This window comes from Lepisma saccharinum, chromosome 20 (genome assembly GCF_977018435.1).
Source record: "Lepisma saccharinum chromosome 20, izLepSacc3.1, whole genome shotgun sequence".
Classification (NCBI taxonomy): Eukaryota; Metazoa; Arthropoda; class Insecta; order Zygentoma; family Lepismatidae; genus Lepisma; species Lepisma saccharinum.
The window spans coordinates 20,808,070-20,823,223 of NC_139248.1; the positions used below are offsets into that span (position 1 = coordinate 20,808,070).

The 15,154-nt window shown below is 38.8% G+C and overlaps 1 protein-coding gene across 3 annotated transcripts in view; it reads right to left on the bottom strand.

Moving 5' to 3' along the window:
* CDase (neutral ceramidase) overlaps nt 1–15,154 on the bottom strand; it is a 148,897-nt gene that overhangs the window by 30,229 nt on the left and 103,514 nt on the right. For all 3 annotated transcript variants that reach the window (XM_083142155.1, XM_083142156.1, XM_083142154.1), the window contains exons 9-11: nt 10,415–10,609; nt 4,188–4,421; nt 1,286–1,381 (exon numbers count right to left, since the gene is read on the bottom strand). In XM_083142155.1, the coding sequence (XP_082998281.1) occupies nt 1,286–1,381; nt 4,188–4,421; nt 10,415–10,609 (525 nt within the window). The remainder of the gene's footprint in view (nt 1–1,285; nt 1,382–4,187; nt 4,422–10,414; nt 10,610–15,154) is intronic.

A 15,154-nucleotide genomic window follows, 5' to 3' on the forward strand; every position in this document is an offset into this window, starting at 1 on the left:
TTTTGTATCTCTCTTCTCTCGTCGTTCTGTTTTTTCTATCTCTTTCCTTATCTCTGCTTTCTCTACCTCACTTCTGTCTTCTCCCTCTCCCTTTTCTGACTCAATTTATCTCTTTTCCTTCTTTCTCTCTGTCTTCTCTCTTTCTTTTATCTCTCTCTTTCTTTTTTACATCTCTCTCTCTTTTCTTTCTCTCTGTATTCTCTCTCTCTTCTTTCCCTCTCCTGTTTATATATCTTCTCTTTCCCTCTCTTTTTATCAATCTTCCTTTTATTTCTATGTATTCTCTATCTTTTCTTTCGTTCTCTCTTTCTTTTATCTCTCTCTTACTCTTTTTATAACTCTCTCTTTTCTTTCTCTCTGTATTCTCTCTCTTCATTCCTTCTCTTTTCTCTCTCCTTTTATATATATATGTTCTTTCTCTCTCTTTTTATCTGTCTCTCTCTTCTATTTCTATGTATTCTGTCTCTTTTCTTTCTCTCTCTCTTTCTCTTTTTATATCTCTCTTTTCTTTCTCTATTCTTTCCCTCTCTTTTCTCTCTCCTTTTTATATATCTTTTCTTTCTCTCTTAATCTCTCTCCCTCTTATTTCTATGTATTCTCTCTCTTTTCTTTCTCTCTCTGTCTTCTCTCTTTCTTTTATCTCTCTCTTTTCTTTCTCTCTGTATTCTCTCTCTCATCTATTCCTCTTTTTCCTCTCTCCTTTTTATATATCTTTTCTTTCCATTTTTATCTCTCTCCCTTTTATTTCTATGTATTCTCTCTCTTTTCTTTCTTTCTCTCTTTCTTCTCTCTTTCTTTTATCTCTTTTTCTTTCTCTCTGTATTCTCTCTCTTTTCTTTCCCTCTCTTTTCTCTCTCCTTTTTATATATATTTTCTTTCTCTCTTTTATCTCTCTCCCTTTTATTTCTATGTATTCTCTCTCTTTCTTATTTCTTTCTCTGTATTCTCTCTCTATCCCCTCTCTTTTCTCTCTCTCTTTTTATTTCTTTCTTCTCTATATCTTTTCTCTCTTTTTTATATCTCTCTCCTTTCTTTCGCTCTGTATTCTCTCTCTCTCTCTTTTCTCTTTCTCTTATTATCTCCTTTTTTTTCTCTCTCTATCTATCTACCTATGGGACCTGTAGGTACGTTTTATGAAACGTTGATCAAAATGGGATATTCTTGTTCAGGGACTGTAAGCCATTTGACGTGGAATAACCCATTACCAAAAGAATACAGTAGCAGATGATGGTAAGATCCTTCTAGTCAGCTTTAACGTAGTGCAAGAAGATCTCTTTGAACTTACCGCCATTAAGGCTGCCGTTAGTTGCCTGTACTGCTGGATGTGGATGGTGAGTGTGTGAGGGCCGTATATTGTTGAGGCTCCCTCGTAGCGTTGGATCTGAAACGGAAGATATAGAAAATGAAACTTGTAGTGATTTCACCGCCAATTACAATACCACAACTTAAACTAGATTGCAGCTACAGGTGATGACTCACTCCCTGTCCTTTGTACAGCGATTTTACGTCCACTTTATCACTATTTTGATTACGTCATGTCCCTGTTCTACATATACAGGATGTTTCCGTGACCTTGAATTAGACTGGTTGGTTGGATGGAGGGAGATTGGCAAGGAATCCGGGAAACGCGTTAATATGTTACAAGTAGACCTCGGATATTAGGTTTTTAATATACAGGGTGTCTATAAAAGAACTCCTGGGTTTTAAACAATGATAGCGGTATTAAACGGTATTAGTTAACTCAGCTTAGTTAATTACTTTGAAATCAGTAGCACATTAAGTTTTATTCACGCCGTTTGGAGTTTCTACCAACAAAGGATGGCAACGCTGCGCAGCGATGACCTTGAAGTTGCCGAGCCGAGCCGAACTGAACTCGGTCAGTGCAGTTCACGCCACAACAGAAGGCGCAGCAGTGTGTGATATGGCTTGTAGAAACTGGATCTGATATGGCTTGTTCGACGCGAGTATGGTGGTCTTCAGCCTTCGGACAAAACCATACGTCAATGGTTTAAGGCGTTTAAAGAAACTGGAAGTGTGGATTGGAAGGAAAGGGGCTATTCCATGGCCTGCAAGAAGTCCGGACCTTACTCCCTTAGACTTTTCCCTATGGTGACATGTGAAGAACACGGTTTATGCGGAGAAAATTCAAGATGTCAACCATCTAAGGCAAAGAATTATCGCATCTGTGGCAACCATGCTGGCCAGGATGTGGCAAGAAGTTGATTATCGTTTGGATATGTACCGTGCACAAACGGGGCACACATTGGAATTTACTAAATTGTAAACAAAACTTGATAACATTACCTTCAAAAATATGTATGTACCTTTTCCTGAGCTTCAGTTCTTAATAAAATATTTAGCATCAAAACCCGGGAGTTCTTTTATAGATACCCTGTATTTTTCCTTTCCAGGTAAATGAGAAATAACAAGTTATGTCAGCGTTTCATTAAAAAATGCAACAACTGTTGAAGTTTCATAGCGCCTAAAATAACCTATTTAGCATGTTAGAACCTATTTTAGGTTTGTGCGCCTAAATCAAACATTCTTTTTAGGTCTCTATATATATTTTTTAAGGTTTTAGAGGATTTTTATATATATATATATATATATATATATATTATCTCTGCTTGGTGACGAAAAAGTTGAATGACGAACGTGTTTGAAAAACTTTCTGTCAATTTCCCTCCCTCCAAGTCCATGTTGTTTTATCAAAACTGTAAACAAAGCAAAATTCCTGGAACCACTGTTACCTGCACAGTCCAAGTGCAAAATACTGATCAGTGTGGTCTTGCTCACTTTTGCTTCAGTTCGGTGCTTTGTGGCATTCACGATGCTTTGTGCTGCTTCCCGGAATTCAATGAATTCCCGGTGAGTAGTCAACCTGGTATTGTGCAGCAAATTATACATACGTAATTCATTCTTCATATCAACAAATAACTTTTACTAACAGCACAAGTACAGTATTAAATAAATTTATGGATAATTTTGAAAATGATGTGTAACAATTAAAATTTAGTTAAAAAAATAAATATTTCGTTGTTGTGTGTACCTATTAAAATTTCTTGTGGTTCTTTTGAAATTTTGTTTCCAACAATTTTAGGTAGTCAGTAGTTTTCAGGAATTTTGAGCCATTTTAAGTTCTTTGGAACCGACTTTAGGATTTTTCGAACCTAATTTAATATTTTTGAACCTATTTTAGGATTTTAATAACCTATTTTACGATTTTTAGAACCTATTTTGAGATTTTAGAGCCTATTTTAGGATTTTAGAATCGATTTTAGGATTTTTAGAACCTATTTTAGGATTTTTATAGCCTATTTTTGGATTTTAGAAAACTATTTTAGGATTTTAGAGCCTATTTTAGGATTTTTTAACCTAATTTAAGATTTTTAGAACCTATTTCAGGATTTTAATAACCTATTTTAGGGTTTTAGAATTTTTTAGAGCCTATTTTAGGATTTTTAGAACCTATTTTAGGATTTTTAGAGCCTATTTTAGAATTTTTTAGAGCCTATTTTAGAATTTTTTAGAGCCTATTTTAGGATTTTTAGAGCCTATTAAAGGATTTTAGAACCTAAGAATCCGATGTCTACTGTAGTTATAAGCCAAAACTAATTGGGGCTGCGTATGACAGTGGAATGAGACAACTGTAATATACGGCTTGTAGATTTAATACGGGACATTCAGGGTGTGCACTGCTTGGGAGTAATAAAACTTATTATTGATTTAATTTTATTACTTTGTATGGGGTTTTAATACCCTAGCCCCCATCTGCATACGAAATCGTGACCTCCCCCTTCTTTCCTTCGGTACGCTACTGGGATAAAAGGCATAGCTCATCGCTATTTGAGAACGCAAATATAATTATATTTGTGGTGGTAAATGTTTCATACAAATTCTAGACAATATTTTTTTTCTCTGCAGTTCACCTTAACCAGAATAATATAATTTAATTTTAAAATATTGTTAAGCGTTTATCTTCAAAATTTTCCGGACGAAAAGAAACGTATAAGTGTAAACGTTTGTATCGTACTGTATTGTAGGAAGCCTTATATTAGTTCTCCTAGTTCCCACCAGAGCGCAGCACCATGTCGAAATGTTCCATATTACCCCGATATTCCATAATACCCAACTTCCTGTGTACACACTTATCAATCCTTCCAATATTTATTCTACTTAACTCCCACCTGGTATTCTTCAGGGGTAACAATATAGTCCGTGTAGGTGTTGGCCAATCCAGCGATCACCACCTTCGTGTCATCCGATCCTCCATTGTTGACGATCTCTTCCTTTATTGCGTCTCGAAGTCTTCGTCCTGACATTGTTGTGAACTCTCCTGGGACGGCGGCGATCACGAAGTTCCCGAGGGAGGCTACCTGTGTCGAAACGATTGTTGGCTGCCATTCGATAGGGAAGTTCATCTAAAATATAAACAAACGGCAGAAAGGATTATATAATCTGACAATGTAATTTGTATGATTACTTCAATATTACATCAGTCGTTAACAGGGATTAATTCGCCACTACGTCTTTTCATGTATCAAATTAACCTTAGAAATGAGAAAGGTAGCTATTAGGAACTTCTGAAATTTATGGAAGACCCATTATTCCCGCCTACTTCGCTACACTTTTGACACCAGGTGTACAGTCAGAGAAAGAATTGCCTGGGCCATGGGACCTGGAATTTCGTAACGTCTTAAAGCCTGTTGTTTATGCAACCCAAATAACAAAATATTCGCTTAAGTTTGCCTGGTTGATCTGAGTTCTCGGGAAGGATTGAGCATTGATAGCATGAGTCACATGACTCATGCCCCAGCCACAACAAACAGTTGGGTGGTATGTGGCCTCATGAAGAACATTTCAGCAACTGGTTTCTTAACAAGAGCTACTCGTAAGGAAATATTATTTCGGGTTATACTAGTCATTGTCAAGAAGGTTCACTGAGATGATGGTTCTCATCACAGACCACATGCCACACGTTAATTGTTTATGTCTAGTTTACGCACTGGACGTACAGGTTGAAGTGGGATCCGAACCACTATGTGCCTACACATTATTTTGCTACTAGATATTTCCATGCTAAGATGCAGGACGTGCTACATTTTCAGTGTGTGGAATTGAGAGTTATTTTGGATACGAAGAATCGGACAATGGAGTAGTGGGAAAAGGATCACCTCACATGTTTGAATTATATCCCCCCCCCCCACACACACAGGGTATCGGCCGTAGTTTTTATAACGAAATACGTATAACATGGATGAATTGTGTCAAGAATAAGTCCACGTAGAGATTAGAAAGTTCTGTCCCGACAAAATCTTACGTATAGTAAATGAAAAAGCAAAGTGCTACCTTGTGCTTTGAAAAACTAAATATGCTGACCAAGGCAGTAATTTATTTTATTAAAAACATCAACTAAACGTAACGTTTCAACCTTCTAGCAAGGTCTTCTTCAGACTCTGTATCAAGTACAAATGTAACAAGATACAAAAACAGGGCATTATATATACACAAACATTACTCCCTCCAGACTATTAGAAAGTTGTTCTGAAACTTTCTAGCAGCTGGCTTTCACTTGTCAACTGTACTTTCACCTAAAAGGCTAAACATAATTACTTCCATATAGAATGTGGTTGGACTTTTTATCTCACGCTCTTTTTCCTTCTTTTTTCTTCCTTCTCCTCTCCTCTTTCTCTCTTGTCCTTTCCACTCTTTCTAACACCTTCTTCCATTCTTTGTTTAACTTCAGTCCCCCATTTCAGTTCATTGTGTCTTCTTCACCTTTCTTCTCTATTTCCTTGGCTTCCTTCCATTTTCTCACTAGCATTCTCTTCTCCCTTCCTATCTGCTTAACCTCATCCCACTCTATGTCATGTCCTGTTTCTCTCGTGTGTTGTGCTTTGCAGGGGGTAGGGGGTGTGTAGTTAGGGCCCCACACTTTCTTGTTACAGCCGAAGATGGGGATAATGTGATCAGCACACGTCCCTGGCCGCCTTTACCCCCCCCCTTCCGAGTTTCCTACAGGTACCCACTTTATACGACGCTGGGTGGGCGCCGGAGCCACTTGAACAGGTGGACAAAATTCCAATTCTCCCCAGTCGGGGATCGAACTCAGATCTCTCGCATGGTAATCAAACTCCCTAACGACCGAGCTACTGCGGCACATATAGTATAGTAGCCTTTGTAATTAAGGCAAGAATTGTTTTAGCGTTTCGTTCAACGTTTTTAGGTGAATTATTTTCGGTTATATAACGTGTAGCTCATGTCGGTCCTGCGACTTGGCTTGAGAACATGCGATATTCTGACTAACAACATTCCACCTGACAAGTCACGTGACTTTCCTACATTTCCTGTGTCTGTTGGCTATTGCATGAAAGACGAGTTGCTCTTGAGACAGACAGAATCACCCGATCACCTAAAGGTGCAATGTGTGTTGCCTACCTTTCCGGCATTATTTACTGCCATTAAATTCTGATGGGGAAGAACTTTTTTTCCACCACTGTATTGCAGGTGCATCCCAGTGTCAGGATGGTGCAAGGAATTTGCGCTCAACCAAGTAGATCCTTATTGATTGATTGAGTTGGTGCTTTAAGTCCACTTTATGCACAGTAAGGTAATCGGGACTGGACCTACAGTTTAAAGTGGGATCCAAACAACTACGTGCCTCCACCGGGAATCGAACCCGAGATCCCTTGATTACAAGGCGACGACACAACCACTACGCCATCGGGAAGGCTCAAGTAGATCCTGTACGCAAGGATAGCGGTGTAGATTCAACAAATGCTTGTCTGCTGCTTTAAACGTACATTTCATTGGTTAACACGTACCACGTGACCATCACCATGCAGTACACAGCTCCAACGGTGCAGACAGCAAATGCAAAAACGTCTCGATGCTGCACTTTGTAACAAACTAGACGCGAGAGTGCAAAGAGAGTCAAAAAGTCTATACGGGGCTATTTAGAAGCACTTGCCACAAGTAACAGAAAGTGTGGTTCCGCCCCTGTTTTATCAGGTCAACCCACATCAGAAGATGTCTCGGGTTGGAGTCCCGGCGTGCGCATGGGTGTTCTTTCTGAGTGTCCCTTCATCATATCATCGCTCATCCTCATCTTCGCGATTCACCAAAAGTGGCAGAAGCAAAGTAAACTCAGCCAAATTAATCAATCAATCACAACAGACAGTTCAATGTATTAATGTACTATCACGAGCTTCGGCTGGGAAAACAGACGTCGTTCCACATCGAGGTTATCAGTTGCTCAAACAAAAGGAAATGAAAGACCAGCTCCCAGCTGAGCCCAGAAAAAGAAATATTTCCTCAGCTTCGACAAGCTTGAAGACGAAATCAATCTTCCACATGACAACCCATGTGGTTTTTCCCTGAAAAAAGTAGTTCTAGAAGCCACCGCTGGAGGGCACTCAACATCGATTAACCTCCAATTGCTACTCTTTTGTGTGAAGAAGAAAAAATATTCAAGAACAATGCCTGAATGTGCTGTTAGAAGATGATGACTGATGAAATGTCAGTTCATCGGAGATTCAGAATGAAAAAAAGATCCTGTTCTACCTCCGTTACCATTAAAGCACATGGAAAAAATTAGCTTAAAATTATATGAATTCTAGGCTGAATTAAAGTAGATACCTTCTCAGTTCCTTGCATGGCCGCTTGTTCATTCTTTCCTATCTTCTTCTTCTTTCGTGTTCTTTTATTCCTCCCTAATCCACATGAGAAGGTGAATGCCATCAGGGTGGCAAAAAACCACTCAACCTACCCTATCAGATCGTGTGTTCTTTTAAACCTGAATCACACCAGGCTAGATTTCATGCTAGATTTGCTGCTTAGAGTTGGACTAGTGATGTGGTACTTCCTCATCTGTTAGTTTTCACCTCACGATACTCTTTATCGTACTTGTTGACAGACTTTTTCTTCCCATAATATATTGCTCAGAGATGACAAGTTGCAAAGATGGACGAACGAGTTGAGGAAAAACGTTGTAGGAGCATACCTACTTCTGCTACTGTGATATGATGCCAAGGCTGGGATTGGAACCCTAGGGTCTCTTTGCGAGTGTCTCTTTATCAATTTCATGATATCATCACCCATCCTCATCTTCTCTATTAGCCAAAAGTGACAGAAAACTAAATAAAATTAACCAAATCAATCAATCGAACCAATATGTGCCTCAAAGGGAATCGAAACGTGTACGGAATTGCGAAAATAATCTGACTTACAGATAGTGCTGAAGATATTACTGACACGACAGGTGTCGTGAATGACGGAGTTTATGAACGTCGAAGTGCTTCTACTTTGTCAGCAGTTTCAAGGTGGTGGCAGTGCAGTAAGTTGCCGCAAGAAGGCTTTTGATGAACAACTATTCCCAAGGGCATATAAATGGGCGATCATGGAGATACAGCATCGTTTGAGCTTTTGAGAATGCTGCATTGAAGATCGTTGAACAAAGAGTGTGGAGTTTTGCCAAGTGTATGTTGAGGAAAAGGTCTTGATCGTCATCATCAAAACAGGTTCGTGCATTGGATATGTGCCTAGCAGGACACCCAGCTTACCAGCTTACTCCCACAAAACGTGAAGTAAAATAAACTAAATCAATCAATCAATCCAGGAAAGATATGTTTTGGACATTCCACGGACGATTTTTTTTTAATATATTTCGGACATCAGTGCAGCTTGGTTCACGTGTACACTTTTATTTGATTGTGGGTGTATTCTGGAGAAGAATTAGACCTAAACTGGACATTATCGTGATATTTTTCACACAAACTTTGGATACGAAAAGAACATTGCTGGACAAGGTTTAACGGATATCAAAGATCTCGTGTATCACATGCACTCCACTTTCTCTCTCTCTCTCTCTCTTTCTCTCTCTCTCTCTCTCTCTCTCTCTCTCTCTCTCTCTCTCTCTCTGAAAAATGTTTTACATTTGCACGCATATCCATGATAAACGTGTACAGTCTGTCACGTGCCAGTTCCGACGACACAGTGAAAAATGCAAGGAAGAAATGTTTCCCGAAAGCGACGATAGATGGCAGCACGCCATATAAAGAAGAGCAGAGTTCATTGTAGAAACTGGGAGCGGAGAAGAGCGATTATATATATTATAGTAAATGCAAAATATATAAAGGAAGAGTATAAAAATTATAGAAGGAATGAATAAATTGTTGTATATAGCCAATGAAGGTAATTAAAAATATGCTCATATATGAAACAATTAGGACAGTTAATAAGTGAGCAAATGAATTCAGAAATGTATCTCCTTTTTTATCCTAGTGATCAAAATTTGATTTAATACCTCTGAAAAGGAGAACATCGTCAGCTTTTGTGTTTGTCCGTCCCTCGGTAGCGCTGTGTCCAAATTAGACGCCCCGAAGCACTTACGGTTGCGCTTCTTATTAGACGCACTGGGCCATAGGCAGCGCTTGCTGTTAGCGATTCTGGGCTATCCCCCTTTTGGTCGTTACATAGGACGTGGCACTATTGTCAGTTTAGTCGACCCTACTCTTTCTATAAGTATAGCTTGTATCGTTTGCCAAAGAAGCGGGGAAAACGAGCGCATATATGTAATAAATAAGATTACGCTTTAAAAGGAAAGACAATAAATTAGAAGAAAGAAAACAAGAAGAATTTTTTTCCAAAAATATAAGAAAGAAAAGAAGAATAAGCCTTCTCCAAAATTAGAAAGAAGAAAAGAAGAAGAAGCCTTTTCCTAAATAGAAAGAAGAAAAGAAGAAGAAGTATTTTCCCAAAATTAGAAGAAAGAAAAGAAGAATAAGCCTTCTCCAAAATTAGAAAGAAGAAGAAGCCTTTTCCCAGAAATTACGAGAAGATAGAAGAAGAAGATTTTCTTTCAATTATTCATATATGTATAAGAAGAATATAACCGACGTAAATTTGGAATCAGCATATACTATATATATATACATACAAGCTTCGCTATATATTTTTCTCTGTATTGTGTATAGTTTCCAGAATATAGATCCGCATTTAACTATATCCTCTTGGCTATAAAATGCTTTCTTATTTGGAATTTTCGAATAAAGAACCTATCCCCTGAGATTAAGATATCTGTAGCCGTGGTAAATAACATTGTTTGTACGTAACCCCAGGGTCGTAGCAAGTCAAGGACACTCCTGGTCTGTAACAATCCCAATAACTTTCAATGAAATCCAGAAATGTCCATGACTGTATACGGTAAAATGCCAAGGAAAAAATACTTTCGTCTAAAGCGTGTCCAAGTGTACAAATTGATGCACCAAAAGTACAATAGATGCATTTTGATATCTGCGTGCCAAATACAGATTGGTATTAAAATATCAACTATCATTGCACTAAGGACATACTCTGGAACATGCAACTTAAGAAAGAAGGCAGGATTGTATAAAGTAACCAAGTGAAGGCTTACCTCTCCTGTGGGGAGAAGAATAGGCTTCGGGTACTGACAGTCAACCATATTGTCACTCGGTCTTGCCAGGAAGTTTCGTACTGCATTCCATAATGGGTTGCCGGTCGTTGACCCCTGAGAAAAGGGGAAAGCCCCTGGACCGTCTGTTGTTCCAGCGGCGAAACTGTAGCCCATGGCTGGAGAACATCCTTGCACCTGGAATGGAAAACAATTTTTATGTGCCGAGAATTTCTTCAAGAGTTAAAATTACTTGGGGAGGGGGGCTTACGGGTCCATGCTTATGTGCCAATTTTTTTTAGACCTTTCTTCTACCTTCAAACTCTGCCCTTCCACTTCTTCCTTGGTGCCTTGAGAACAGATTAATAAGCCTGGAACTTCATATGAGGGGTCAAATACATGACATTTTACACGTCCCTAGGATAATATGGCAATACAAAAATACAGAACGTGAACTTGCAATTTGCAGTACTTTGATTAGGGAGTTCGTCATTAATTCATCTCTGGAAGTGATTAACATAGACTTTATTATAAGCTTCTATTTACATATTTACAATTGATTCACAGGTTCATTACTCAAAATCAAGCAAATCTCTGAATCAACAAATGCACACCTATGGCTTCCTCCATAGGCACTTCCATTAACGCAGAATGATCATAACTTATCTCTCTGTGCCTACCCTCAACTTAATGACAATCAGCAAAGCAGCCTTCTAACTAAACTAGCAAGGTAGCAGCGCATCTCCTTATGATGCATCCTATCGCGGTAGGCATTACGATGTGCGCTCGGAATATTTTGTACATGTAACACTTTTGTAATGGCAACTTGAGAATTTCAACAGGGGTTGGCTTGCACCAAATGCTACTCTCAATCTTTATACCAATCACTTTAGTCCGTTATGAACAGTTTAAAACACCCAAAACGGTCCGTTAATGCTAGTCAAATCTCATCAATCCGTTCTTTATCATGGCGGTTTTCTATGTAGGGAATTCCAACCTGGTATTTGGCTTTGCCTCCGTACTTACAATTGTTGATTGATGTATTCGTGGCGGCTCTCCTGGTGTTGAGTGGTGATGCCGCCCCACAATTGTCCTGGAGCGATGTGTTGATACGGGTAGGAATGTTTATACTTCTTATTTGCTTCGAGGGATGGGCCTCCGCGCTCCTTCACTGGCGGTCAGTTGATTGATGTATTCGTGGCGGCTCTCCTGGTGTTGAGTGGTGATGCCGCCCCACAACTGTCCTGGAGCGATGTGTTGATACGGGTAGGAATGTTTATACTTCTTATCTGCTTGGAAGGATGGGCCTCCGCGCTCCTTCACTGGCGGTCAGCAATCCAAGTGTTGTCCCAGCCCGACGCTGCTTGACTTCAGCTCCGTGTGGAAGTAGGCTGTTTCTTCAGTTCGGAGGTGGAAGTAGAGTAGTTACGAAAAACCGACTCCTCTATAGTGACACGGTTGGCGGCGGAAGTTCCTCCATCGCAGACCTGCAATTTTCCACCCTGCGGCGACTGTTTTTTTCAACCCCCCACTGGGTAGCTTAACATAGGGAAATCTAATCTTAAACGCAAGCATAATCAAATAATTGGATGCACGTACAAAGGGGTGCCAACGGGGGGGGGGGCTGCGTCATGGGAATTTTTGGGGGGGACAATTCTATATATCTTCACACAAAAATGGGGGGATTGACTTGTTATTGATTTTTAGTTTTGATTATTATGTTTAGTTTCTCTACCTACCTGTGGGTTGAAATGAAACACCACCCCTTATGCCTTTAGAATCGGTTTGGATGGAGGGGGCGTAGTATTTGCATTAATACAAGGTTAGTCGAGCAGACAAACTGTGCGGAATAAGGTTGACTAACAATGGCAGTGAGCCTAAAGTATCTAAACATATATTGCTTAAATATGTCTGTATTATACAGTGACGCAACCACAGGGGGGCAGGGGGTCATCCCCCCCCACTTTCGGCGGAAGTCAATTCTAGGGTAGCAAAGGGGGAAAACATTGACGGTCAAGGACACCTGCGAGGGGGAGGGCACAGAGGAGCAAATTTTATGTAAATAAAAATTCATTTTGAAAAATTTTCTTGCTTCGCTCGCGTTATCTGCTTTTCTCGTTTTCGTCAAGTTCAGATCTGTAGCTAGGGGTGGCGGGAGTCGGCCATGGACGCCGAATGATCTAAAAAAAAAAGTTGTAAAAGAGAGAGTGCAGTGAAATTATTTGCGTCCTATTAAATCAATATTGATTTCAATTGCAAACATTGGATCCAAAACTTTTCTTGCTCGCTTCGCTCGCATTCTACTTGTTTTCTGTAATGTAATGTATTTAAATAATAAGTGTTGTATATTTGTATTGAATAAGCTTTGAATACATACACAATTTAGTGTTAGCTTGATGCATATGTATTTTCTATTTTATGTCGCTCCATGTTGCATATGTGTAAAACATATGTTGTACATGAAAGTTACGCATGTATCTTCGGAATGCATTTATCATTAATTTTCTGCCATTCAAAAATACAGTTTGTGTGCTTGATTTCCATTATTAGCTAATGTGAAATTGACGGTGCTGAAAAAGTGTTTCAAATCGTTTGTTCCAGACAAATGCTTTAGCACAGACTTCTACCCCCTTTTGCGTAATTTATGAGGATAATAACGTCTTTGATACTACTACTACAACTACTGGTAGTAGTAGTAGTAATAATAATAATAATAATAATAATAATAAAGCCAGACAAAAATTCGTGGTCGCACCTCTGGTATTATATTTTTCCGCAAATTTTGTCTGACAAAAATAATTTGAGTAATTACTTCGGCATAAACGGGAGGATGTTCTACCTTTTTGGGGGGAGTGCGTCATGGGCTTTGGGGGAGATGGGAACCCCTGCACGTACAGCTATGAAAACATATTAATTAACCCAATTGCTGTCCAGGGTCGTAAGGAGTGACATTCCACGTAATACACCCAATTGTCAACCTCATTTACAGGTAGTACACCCTGGACTGCATTTTGCAGACTAACGAAGCTCTGGCGTCTGAACTCTCAGCCTGTATAATTCTGTGTGTTGTCCTGTTTGTTATCCTTATGTGTAGTGAGTGCATCTCTGCAGCCTTAGCTTTCAATCTAAGTCAGAATATTTTAATATTTTAGTTGCATGTACTACAACATTAAAGTTATGTTATTTTAGTTATGGTAAGGGGCTGGACCCCGTATAACGTGACGGGTGCAAAATAGCCTTAGTGCTGACAGGTATTAATTAATACAATAAAAGTCAGGAAGATCAAATTAAAAAGGTTGTTCTCAAATTTTTGTTTATACACGAATTTTGCCTCACAATGTCCCCCAATTATACGTTTCTTTTTTTTTAGTCTCTTTTCTACATAATTAGTTATTCGCAACAAGGATGAACGGTATCAAAATATAGGGGCGGAAAAAAGCAAAGGAATCGCTACGTTCATGTAGGAAATCGGTTATGGATATATGCTCAGTGGTTAAATCAGCAGCGTAATTCGTTGTTCAAAGTGCTTCACCAGGAAGCTACGTATCTTGAGCTTACGCCGAATTCCATTGCATTGGCATCCAAGCGTTTTTGTATTGTCGTTGGTATGGTTGGTCGACCTTCTAGGAATGATGCGTCTCTGTTTAACTGCTTCCGTTGCTGATTGAGTCAGGCTCTTTTAAAAACGCCTAATAGGTGGCGCTACAAACATAAGTTCAACAATCAACACTTGTATCAGTGTATCCTAAAAATCTGATCTAATTTTCAGCAAAAATAGTTATCTATTGCATGTATTTATCACACAGCCGGCCAGATTCAGTAAATACAAACAAAACACCAAAACAGAATTCCGACAACTGAATTTCTCTTATAATTCTCTCTGAAAATTGAACTTATATTAAATCCCGATCTTAGATCAAAAATACGTTTGGCAACGTGGCAAAACGATTATAAACATTGACAAATTTAGACATATCGCTAGTATGCCTGCGATGTTACAAATTGTTCAACACTGAACAGCAAATGTTTTAAAGTCGTATTCCGAAAATGAATGTAATTAAAATTTGAATAAAGAATATGTCAGAGGTCCTGAACGTAGTAAATATTCGTACACACTGCAAATTTAGTAAAATCACGTAAATTAGATACTATAGGGCCATTTATTGTTGGTGCTAGTTCTTCGTGGATGATTTCTTAATAGTGGCGAAAGCAACTATCAGTTGGAAAGGGGAGAAAAATGTTAACAAAACTAGATTTTTTAACTGTATTTCCTCTTAATGCAAAAATAGAAGCAATAACAACTTCCCCAGATTCGGAGCTATTGTTCATGTGAGGAGATGTTTATTGCATTTATTTTGTGATTACACGATAACGTGTTACAGGTGGACCATTCGTTCCTCTGTAAGTAAGATACGGAATTTTCCTTGCACTTTATTGAATAACGTAAGTTTTAAAATGTAAAATGAATCTACGTTTTCCCGAATGAAAGAAATATTGAAAGAACAATGGCATGACGTTTGTCCTCTAGGATGTAAATTACGGCCACAATTTCATTTCATTATGAAAGAACAAATAACTATTTGAAACAAAAGAAGATATATATGTAGTTTACATATCAGGAGTAGAGGAAGCTTTACCAACTAAAATGCAACGTGCTCGGTTCATAAAGCAGTAGATATATATACACTACAGTCAAAGTTACATGCTCTGTTCCATTCTGCGGACAAAATTGAATTGCAATGA